Here is an 11,150-nt window from a genome sequence, read left to right as displayed (position 1 = left end):
ACTAATACAACACCATTGACTATATTCCGTTTGCTGTCCCTTTCTTCTGTATGCTGTGACTTAATCATTCCGCAACTGTTAGCCTGCACCTCCCAGTTCCCTTCACCTGCTCTGCCCATCCTGCAACCTCCACCCCTCTGGCAAACCACCAGTGTTTTCTGTATTTACAGGTCTGTTTCTGCTTTTTTTGGTGTTTGTTCCTTTTAAAACAAAAATTTAAGGTTTTTATTTATTTTTGAGACAGAGAGAGACAGAGCATGAGCAGGGGAGGGGCAGAGAGAGAGGGAGACACAGAATCTGAAGCAGGCTCCAGGCCCTGAGCTGGCAGCAGAGCCTGACGCGGGGCTTGAACTCAAGGACTGTAAGATCATGACCTGAGCCAAAGTCAGACACTTAACCGACTGAGCCACCCAGGTGCCCGTTTGTTCCTTTTTTTTAGATCCACATCTAAGCGAAATCGTATTTGTCTTGCTCTGTCTTACTTAGCATTATACCTTCTAGGTCTGTCCCTGTTGTAAATGGCACGCCCTTTTTTATGGCTGATATTCCAGTGTGTGTGTGTGTGTGTGTGTGTATCTCACATACATATCTCACATCCTTATCCATTCATCCACTGATTGGGTTGCTTCTGTATCTTGGCTATTATAAATAATATTGCAATAAACAGAGAGGTGCATGTGTCTTTTCAAGTATTTCTGTGTTCTTTGGATAAATACCCAGAAGTTGAATTAGTGTATTATATGGTATTTCTAATTTTTTGAGGAACCTCCAAACTGTTTTCACCAATTTCCACTCCCACCAGAGTGTATGAGGGTTCCCTTTTCTTCACATCCTTGTCAACACTATTCTTATCTTCTTGATACAAGCCATTCTGACTTGTAAATTGAGATCTCATTGTGGTTTTGATTTGCATTTCCCTGACGATTGGTGAGGTTGAGCATCTTTTCAGGTATGGCCATTTACATATCTCCTTTGGAAAAAGGTCTATTCACGTTGTCTTCCCATCGTTTAGTCAGATTGTTGGTTTTTTGTTTTTTGGTTTTTTTGGATGTTGAGCTGTAGAAGTTCTTTTTATTTACTTTAATTTTTTAAAGTTTGGGAGAGAGAGAGAATGCAAGTGGGGGGGAGGGCAGAGAGAGAGAGAGAGAGAGAGAGAGAGAGAGAGAAAGAATTCCAATTCCAAGTAGACTCCACACTGTCAGCGCAGAGCCGATGTGGGGCTTGAACTCACGGACCACAAGATCATGACCTACGCCAAAGTCAGGAGCTTAGCAGACTGAACCACCCGGGTGCCCCAAACTGTAGTTCTTTATATATTTTGAATAGTAACCCCTTATCAGATATATATTTGCAAATATCCTTCCATTTAGTAAGCTGCTTTGGGATTATGTGAATTTTGCATTCTATTCCATACCCTATGAGAAAACCGTCCTCTAAATGTGGTGCTCCAAGAAGATGAACAGGTTTATCTTGTGGCTTCACAGGCCTCACCTTGTCAAAGTCAGGTCTCAAGGATCCCTGGTCTTCAGTGTTTTCACTGCTGACCACTTTCCCATCTCCTCCACTCACCCAGCCAGTCTCTGAGCTACTCAGTCCTTCCCAAGTGCCTCTGTGTCATCAGCACATACGGTTCCTGCTGACTGGAAACATCCCCATCTCTTCCCTGTTGGCTGATGGACATTTCTCCCTGATGAACATGGAGGACTCAGGTGTTACCTCCAGGAGCCTTCCCAGAGACTGTGAGGGTTTGGCCCTTTCTCCCATTCTCACAGCACCTCGTTCGTGGCCCTCTTTGGGCACTTTCCGAAGTGTGTAAACACATTTCCAGGCCGGCCCTGCTCCAGACTCGAGTCTCCAAAGGCCAATACTGTTTTATTTTTAATTAATTAATTAATTAATTAATTAGAGACCAGGTACTGAGGACTCAGTAGGGTAGGGGACACTCCCCTTCGTGCCAGGCACTCCTCCCCTCTCTCACACTTACAGCTACTACTACTGGAGGCAAAAGGAAACAAAAGTTGCCAAGCTTTATTGAGGCGGCAGTGGTTACAGGTAACATATCTAAGCCTACACCCCGTCCCATCCTGTGCGGCCCCTGAGCAGGCTCAGCCACCCTTGCCCCCAGTCTCATTTCTTGTCCTCCTCCTTCTTGTCTTTCTTGCCATCCTTGTTGGCCTGGGAGGCGAGGGACCCCATGGCATTTCGAATAGCTTCATTGTTGGGATCCACTCCTGGCAGGTTCTCCAGGACACTCTGAAGGAACTCGGGGTCCTGCATCACATCATAATCCTCCTCCTCCTGAAAAAGGGCAGGGTGGGCTTGGGGCAGGGGCAGGGGCAGGGGCTGGGCCATCTGGGGAGCACACGGCTGCCTGAGCTTCTCTCTCCACCTGACTGGGCGCGGGGACACCTCTGGCCAAGAGTAGGAAGGACAACTGAGGAAAATATCCAGTGCCTATATGCGGTACAAACTCACACATTTAGTACTGGCCAGAGAAACTGGAACTCAGCTTCCTGAGCATACAGCATAAAATTACATGCCATCACGTTCAGATTTCTTGCTCTCAGATACCCATTCTTTTTTTCCGCCTTTCACCCTGGTGGGAAGACAATATCCTACACACCCGTCGAGACTGCTCCCACCAAAAAGGAAGGACAATTACAGAACATGAGGACACTTACTCAACCTTGACTGTGAGCGTCCTATTGCCTTAGCAAAGTTTACCAACAAGAAACGTATATACTTCTGTTTCTTTCCCTGTGCTCCTCAAAAAGCTCAGCTGTGAAACCCGAAGAGTGGTTTCAGGCCTGAAGGGTTTGAGGACATGAACACCAGGGGACTTTAAGCATGATGGGGATGGGGAGTCACTGCTGGCCCTCACCTTGGCAGGCTCAGATGTGTCCATGGCTGAACTGGCATCAATGTCGGCTGATTCTGCCTGGCCAAACTCTGAAGAAAAGAGGTCAGTGTGTTGAGCTCCATTTCCGGACCCAACCTCTCCGTCTGAGCACTGAGCCCCGGGGCCCTGACTCACCTGCACCCTGTAGGGACATCTGCATGGCGTAGGCAATCTGCTCTTCCTCGGTCATACTGCTCAGGTCGGGGAGCCCGGTGCGGCCAAACTCCTGCTGGCTGATGGTCATCTTCAGCAGGGCATCATCCGAGTCTGGAAAAAGAAAGAGAGTGGTACAGTAGAACCGGTGCCAGGGTCCACACAGACCCACCCCCAAAGTGTTCCCCCAGCCCATATACTCCCGGGGCTGCTGGGCCTCCCCACTCCTTCTCCTGCACCTCCATCCCGGGCCACTGGGCACCCTTCAGCCCTATCCCTCACCTTCGGCCCCGGCTGTAGCAATCCCAGCCTCAGCAGCAGAGGCTGCAGCTGCCCGCCGGGCCTCCTCCTCCTGCCGCTGCCGCTGCTCTTCCATAGAGACACGGAGGGCCTGGCAAAGGGCAGGGCAAGGTCAGTCATTCTGCCCGCCCTCCTCGTGGGCACTGGGCGAGTCCCCTGAGGGGTGGGAAAGGAACACAAAGGGGTAGCTTCTGGTTTATGTACATGGTGAAGAAGCTGGGAGGTAAGAGATGATATAGGGGAAAAGGGAGGACTTGGAAGAAGCCTGGGCTTTAATTACAAGTGAACAAGAGCACTGACACTGGTGCCCCCGGAGATCACACAGATTTAAGGGGAAGAGGGACCCGAAGGGAGTATGGGAAAATGAGCAAGGGTGCTCGGGACTGTCTAGCCCTAGAGAAGCTAGCTATGTGGCGTGTGGGTGTGTAAGGAGGACAAAGAAGGACCCCTGGGCTCTACGTGAGGTCAATGTTTGCTCACCAGGGCCAGCTCAGGATCAGCACTGGGATCCACTCCAAATTCAAAGTCACTGGCACCAAGTCCCAGCATGGCACCACCTTCACCAGCCAGAATCGGAGAACTGATGAGGGCATCGGCCAAGCTGGGCCCGGGGGGCACTGTCACCAGATGAGAACCGGTACCATCTTTGCCATTCAGTGTGTTTACAAACGCTGTCAGCTTTTCTGTGTTCACTTCCTGAGGGAGGGAAGGACACAGCAGGCTCTCCTTCCCGCCCTACTCCCCGTCTTCTGCCACTTCAGCTTTTGTTTGTAGCTACTCTCTCACAGTGGAGGCACTCCTCTGGGGAAGGACTGTTCTGTTCACAGCCAAATCAAGTCCATGCCCCCCAACCTGGCCTTACTCACCTCTTCCCCAAAGTTGATAATGTCAACATTCACTTTTTCCTTCTTGAGACGTTTAGCCAGCTTCACCAGCTAGGAAGAGGGAAGAGAAATGAGGAAATCTGTTCCATACCATGAGGGGAAATGACACACCTCACAAAAGCATACGGAAACTGGTTAACCTCCCCAAGGCCCCCCAACAGAAACACTGAATTCTGTAGATCCACCTTTCCCCGAAGTGATGAACCCAATGACTCTGCCAGGCTCCCTTAAGGCCTGAGAGACCCCATTCCCAAATGTCCCAGCTGTCACCTGGACTCACATCCTTCTCATTGTCCTCCACTGGACTTCCCACAAAGGCAATGATGCGCATCTTGTGATTCTTGCCCTGTCGGTGCTTCAACGCCAGCTTGTAAAGACAAAGGAAGTTCTCACAGTCAGCCAGAGGCATCACCTAGCTCACTCCCTGTCACTCTGCATTTTTTATGGTTCTTATGGTTTCTACATTCCTCAAGTCCACCATCCTGCTCACACACATTAGACACAGAAGGGTCTAATCCCTCCTTCACCCTTCCTCCTTGCTGTGCCTCTGTGTGGACAAGGAAGAGGGGTGAGTCTTAATTCCAGGGGTCTTTTCCCTCACCGTCATCACTGGTCCTGGAATCCTTCCCACCATATCTTTTCTACTCATTTCTGAGTCCTTTCTATTCCCCTGCTCTGGTTCTGGCTCAAGACTCCAAGGGAGAAATGAACAACGTTGGGGGCAGAACTTCAGAACACGGAGAAACAATCAAAGGGATCCAGTAGGACTCACGTGGGCCACGCGGATGCCAGTGCAGAAGGTGATCTTGCCCTTGGGTTGGACAGTGTGAAGCTTGGAAAGGATGCGGCCGGTGTCAGGGGTGAGTGTGGTCAGCACTTCACAGTCACTGGGATGTAGGGAAACGGTTTCTGTGACTTCAGGTCAGGACAAGTGCCCAAAAACTGTATTTGACTCTTCTTTTCTTTTTTTAAGTAAGTTCTACGCCCAATGTGGATCAAGAGTCACATGCTCTACCGACTGAGCCAGCCAGGTGCACCTGACTTGTCTTCTCTTTAAAGACCTTTATAATAACTGTAATCTCTACTTTTCTTAATCGAACGCCCAGTGTTTAGAGAGTAGACCTTAAAAGTTCTCATTACAAGCAAAGAAAAATTTGTGAGATATGGGTGTTAACTAAACTTAGCGTGGTGATCATTTTCACAATATATACATATATCAAATCATTATGTTGTATACCTTAAACTTATGCCATGTCATACGTCAATCATATCTCCATAAAACTGGAAATAGTATTCAGTAGATATGAGCGCAGGAAATAAGTAGTTGATTTTGCAAACTTGCCCTCTTCCTCCCAATTTCCCTTGAGTTCCTGTTATGCTGCCTTCTGGGGGTAACATGACAATCCCTCTACCATAGCTCGATGCTATTGACTATGTCTCCCACCTGCTCCATCTCTAGACCCACTGGCCAGCTGACAACACGCATACTGGGATGGGAGGCTACTCATCCGAGGGTTATCAGTCCTTAGACCACTTCTAGGGTAAGAGGACATGTGATAAATGCCCTGGGGACCCTTATTCCAAATCACTTTTCATTGAATTTAAAATATACTGTGAACTCTCACCCCAGAAGATCTAGTTTCATAATTGTATTAAATTCAGATTAATATTAAACTCAAGTTACGATCTATATTTCCACCAAATAGTGAAGAAACTAGTCTAGAAGGTGGATAGGCAAACATAACTTCACAGAACCTACGAAAGGGTGGCAACCTGGATACCACAGTGGGTCACATGTGGGAAGCCACCCACCCACCTACCAAGCCCCTCCTCCTCTGCCCCATGTACTTGGCCAGTGTGATGAGGCCCACGTTGTTCTCAGGGTTGCTGCGGGTCTTGGAGTGACACACTATGTTGACAGCGTCCTGCTGGGCCTGCAGCCGGGTGGGTAAGAAGTCCCCATTCCGCATATATTCACTGTTGTCCACACTGTCAGATTAGGAGAGAAGGAAGGGAAAGAAGACATATTGTAGGATCTCTCTAGTTCTAGGGACCCCTACCTCCCTGCAACACTTTTCCTTTGAGGGACATTGTAATGTACAGCAGTGCATTTATATGTGTGTGTGTGTATGTATATATATATATATATATACACATATATATATACATATATATATACACACATATATATACATATATATATATACACACACATATATACATACATACACACACACACACACACACACACACAGACTTCCAAGCATTACACCAGACTTAGAGACTCAAAATGAGAGAAGGGGGAAACAAAATTAAATCTTCACTCCACAAGTGACTCTGATAAGCACCAAACATTGAGATCCACTCATGTACCACAACCACCTTCTCATAAGAGTCATGTAAGTGTTATTAAACACTGTCATGGATGTATATTCTAAATTTGCCTTTAAAATGTGAGCATTCCAAAAGTAGAAAATATTTATAAAATAATACATGATTGGCAGCACTGAGTGCAGGAAAACACAACGCAATCATTTGGTTAAATGTTCAACAGCTTTGACAGCTGGACTAAACTGCAAAAATGAGATTTCATGGATTTGGAGTCTCACTTCTTTTATCCTTGCAGTTTTTCCCAATCTAAGGGACCCAGATAATATGAAATATAAGCTCCAGCTTCCCAGAGACCATAAGAAGGCAAGTAAATGAAGCCGTTACACAAGCCCTGAGCAGGATCAATTCCTGATGACTCGAGATCCTCTAGAACTCTGTCAATGATTCCATCTGTGCTGAAGGGAGGAAGGAGTGGCCTCCTAGATGAGACACTTCATTTCCCCTGGCTAACAAAATATGGTCCGGGCAGCAATCTTTTTCTTTAGTATCCTCTGGCAATAAATATAAACCAAACATGATAAAGAGAGGTAATTAAGAAACTACCCTAAGAAACACAAATGGGAGTAAAGAACAGTGTTCAGGTTCAGGTTCAAATCCCCAATCTGTTACTTATTAATACTATGATCCTGAGGAAGTTACTTAATTTCTCTAAGGTCTAGTTACTTCATCTGTAAAATGAATTTTTACCTGTACAGGATTGCTACGATGATGAAATTCATAGAAAGTACTTAGCACAGGGCCTAACAATAAGCATGAAACACAGACTAGTTTTCATAGTGGAAACTCCATCTATGTAAAGGAGATCAAGGGCTGACTCGACTGACCATGCATTATATTCTTTTTTCCCTGATACACTGTTTCTGATTATTCTCCCAGCAGGGAAGTAACAGTCTCTCTAGCTTCAAATACAGTAGTGAGTCCAAATATAAAAAACAATGGAGGCATTGAGGACCATCCAACTGGACAGCTACTAAGTATAAGGACTCTGGGCAACAGGGCAAGAGCAGATGGCTAAGGGCTGGAAGAAAGGCCTCATGCAAGCAAGGGGACTTGAGCAGTAGGGAGAACAGACAGTGGAGAATGTGGCAGCAGGGCTCCCACTTTGACAGGCATCAGAACACAGGGAGGGTGATGGTAGTATGGTGGGATTAAAAACACAGATGCCTTGGGGTGGGGGAAACACATATGCCTGAACCCCTACGTATGCATCCCTAGAAAAGTGTATGCACACTGTTTAGTTTTTCTAGTTTTGACCTCTATATGAATCGAATAATGTATCTATTTCTTGACTACTTTTGCTCAAAGGTATGTAATTTTTCCCAACAAAAACCCAACTCAAAATAAGGGCTTAGGGGCACCTGGGTGGCTCAGTTGGTTGAGCATCCAACTTCAGCTCAGGTCATGATCTCTCCGCTTCTGAGTTCGAGCCCCATGTCGGGCTCTGTGCTGACAGCTCAGAGCCTGGAGCCTGCTTCTGATTCTTTGTCTCCCTCTCTCTCTGCCCCTCCCCCGCACATGCTCTGTCTCTCTCAAAAATAAAAACATTAAAAAAATTTTTTTAAATAAGGACTTATGATATTATCCACTTATTCCATAAAGTCTTCATTTAAAAAAGAATACAGATCCCTGGACTTCCCTGGCTGGGAGTCTGACTCAGCACATGGAGAGCGGAGTCAAATACTTGCAATTTTTAATAAATTCCTCCAAAGAATTTTCATGCACAGCAGACTATGAGGCTCTACAGAAAAAGAGGAGTGGCTCTCATCATTATTCTATGACTGGACTGCTACAATTGGCCACCAATATGTCTCTCTGGACCTAATCTTTCCTCCTATACACCAAGCCAGGCCAATATTTTTTTAATGTTTATTTACTTTTGAGAGAGAGAGAGAGTGTGAGCATGCACAGGGGAGGGGCAGAGACAGAGGGAGACACAGAATCTAAAGCAGGCTCCAGGCTCTGGGCTATCAGAAAAGAGCCCGATGCGGGGCTTAAACCCACAAACTGCAAGATCATGAGCCAGGCCAATATTCTTTTTTTTTTTTTTTTTTTAATGTTTACTTATTATTTTGAGAGACAGAGTGCAAACAGGGGAGGGGCAAAAAGAGAGGGAGACACAGACTCCAAAGCAGGCTCCAGGCTCTGAGCTGTTAACACAGAGCCCAACATGGGGCTCAAACTCACAGACCGCAAGATCATGACCTGAGCCGAAGTTGGACACTTAACTGACTGAGCCACCCAGGCATATCCCATGCAATATTCTTAAACGCCGTTTTGTATATGGCTTGGCCTCCCCATGGCGTGAACTCTTTCAGAAGTCCTCTGTGGAAGGTACCAGACAGAGGTCGACCTCCTGAGCCTGACATCCATCTACCTCTGAAAAAAGAAAGAAAGAAACTACCTTACACCAACAACCTTATAATAAAGTCACACTAGCCTATTTCCTAATTCCTAACCACACCTTGGGCATTCACACTTCAGCAGCTTGGTTTCTGCCCTTCCCCCTAACTGTCTTTCCTCAACATTTGTCAAAATCCTTTCAAGGCCCCTCTTAAATTCCCTCTTGAGGACTCCTCAAGTACACTGAACCCAACAGATGTACAGCGCTGTACAGTTTACAGAGCACCGTCACAAACATTTTACCCACCTGTGCTATAAGGCAAGTGGAGGTCACTACTCTCCCCAGTGAGAGATTTACTACATTCTCAAGAACATAGAGCTGAGAAGTACCAAAACCACAGGATTTCGTATTCCAAATCCTGTCCTTTTTCTACTCTAACATGCTCTCTCCCAGAAGTTGCCAGATTTAGCAAATAAATAAATAGGACTCCACTCCCAGTTAAATTTGAACTATACATAATTAACAAATAACTTCCGGGGCACCTGGGTGGCTCGGTTAAGCTTCCGACTTGGGCTCGGGTCATGATCTCACGGTCCATGAGTTCGAGCCCCACTTTGGGCTCTGTGTTGACAGCTCAGAGCCTGGGACATGCTTGGGATTCTGTGTCTCCCTCTCTCTCTTCCCCTCCCCCACCCCATCTCTAAAAAATGTTAAAAATTTTTTTAATTTTTATTTTATTTTTAATTTTTAAAAATGTTTATTTATTTCTGAGACAGAGAGAGACAAAGCGTGAGTGGGGGAGGGGCAGAGAGAGAGGGAGACGCAGAATCCAAAGCTGGCTCCAGGCTCTGAGCAGTCAGCACAGAGCCCAACACGGGGCTCGGGCTCAAAATCACAGACCGCGAGATCATGACTTGAGCCGAAGTCAGATGCTCAACCGACTGAGCCACCCAGGCGCCCCCCAGCAAAAAAAATTTTTAAGTAACTTTTTAGTATAAATGTGTCCCATGCAATATTTTGGACATTCCTATGGCCATTTTTTATATTAAAAACTATTGTTTATATGAACTATTCAAATTTAGCTGTGTATCCTATATTTTATCTGGCAATGCTATTCCCCGCCCACCAAAAGAAAACTCAGGTGGTTCTTCCATCCAACTGGCGATTTGTGTTTGTGTACTATTTTGTATTATATTTTACTCTCATACTTCGAAGAAATTGTTGAAACCTCGCAAAAGTTTGTGTCCTCATCTTCTACTCCAACTTATAATAAAATACTCAGCCCAAGTCTGAGACTGATTAAGAGATCTAGCTCACCAGATAAGGGCTTTAATGTCAGAAAGCCTGGGGTTTAAATCTTGGCTCAGGCTAGTCATTTAAAATTGCTGAGACTCGGTATCTCCATCTGTAAAATGGACAGATATTTACCTAGGAGTGTTGTGAGGTGTAAGTGAGACAACGTAAATTCACGCCTGACACAGAGAAAGCAATTTATAAATAATACCTTTCGAGATGATACAGGGAAAGGTAATGGAGACAGAGATGAGCACCCGGGGCTGGGAAAGAATTTACAATTTCCCTTCCTAATACCCATTATTTTGAAAAGCGGAGGGCAAACTACACGATGAATCTGAGAAGCGGGACTCTGGCTGCAGACAGCAGAGTTGGGGATAGTCTAGAGAAGATGACGCTAGACTAGAGCAAGGCAGCAGGGATCGGCTGGTCAATGACAGTCCGACAGCTGAGGGATACTGGGGGTGCTCCGGGCCCATCCACCTCTCCCGGGCCCTAGGATGACTCAGGAAGTCGATGGAGCTCCTTCCTTCCTGGCCCTGGGCCGCATCTCGCCGACTGGTCCCCCACCCCCATCCCAGCCCACCCGGCCTCCGCGCGACATGCGTCCCCCACCCCATCCCGCCCCATCACGGGGCCCCGAGGCAGCTCCTCACCAGACCATAGTGCTTTCCAACACCATCTTGCCACCTTCCTCTCTCCCGGGCCGGTTCTCCTAGACTGACAAACAACAACTTCTCCGATTGGTCCAATGCTCACCACCAATCATAAGGCCCCGCTCGGCGAGGGGCATTCACCTCCAGCCTCCGCGTTGCATTTTGGGAATTGTAGGCGCAGCCAAAACGGAATGCATGAGGGACGTAGGACGTAGGTAACACGCCAGAGAGCC

The 11,150-nt window shown here is 46.7% G+C and overlaps 1 protein-coding gene across 2 annotated transcripts; it reads right to left on the bottom strand.

Annotated features, from left to right (window-relative positions):
- Positions 1-2,008: 2,008 nt before the first annotated feature.
- PSMD4 (proteasome 26S subunit ubiquitin receptor, non-ATPase 4) lies at positions 2,009-11,068 on the bottom strand. 2 transcript variants are annotated; one of them, XM_011285139.4, is made up of 10 exons: positions 10,918-11,068; positions 6,085-6,225; positions 5,009-5,123; positions 4,517-4,603; positions 4,219-4,287; positions 3,833-4,048; positions 3,335-3,443; positions 3,035-3,166; positions 2,882-2,949; positions 2,009-2,298 (listed from the first exon to the last, which is right to left on the bottom strand). In XM_011285139.4, the coding sequence occupies exons 1-10, from the start codon at positions 10,941-10,943 to the stop codon at positions 2,128-2,130; spliced, it is 1,134 nt and encodes a 377-aa protein (XP_011283441.1). In that variant the 5' UTR covers positions 10,944-11,068; the 3' UTR covers positions 2,009-2,127. The 2 variants fall into 2 exon arrangements, with proteins under 2 accessions (XP_011283441.1, XP_019693384.1); XM_019837825.3 differs by lacking the exon at positions 10,918-11,068 and adding an exon at positions 8,963-9,003.
- Positions 11,069-11,150: the final 82 nt, after the last annotated feature.

The sequence above is a fragment of the Felis catus genome, chromosome C1 (genome assembly GCF_018350175.1).
Source record: "Felis catus isolate Fca126 chromosome C1, F.catus_Fca126_mat1.0, whole genome shotgun sequence".
Classification (NCBI taxonomy): domain Eukaryota; kingdom Metazoa; phylum Chordata; class Mammalia; order Carnivora; family Felidae; genus Felis; species Felis catus.
The sequence above is the reverse complement of the archived record's forward strand: the minus strand, read 5'-3'. Positions and strand labels throughout refer to the sequence as shown.

Bases quoted from the DNA above. Each gene is read 5' to 3' on its own strand.
- PSMD4 (XM_019837825.3), bottom strand. From the start codon at position 8,997: ATGGATGTCAGGCTCAGGAGGTCGACCTCTGTCTG. The intron at 4,288-4,516 runs GTGAGTCCAGGT...CCCTCTTCCTAG, and splicing joins TGGAGGACAATGAGAAGGAT to CTGGTGAAGCTGGCTAAACG. The intron at 4,049-4,218 runs GTGAGTAAGGCC...TCCCTCCCTCAG, and splicing joins TTATCAACTTTGGGGAAGAG to GAAGTGAACACAGAAAAGCT.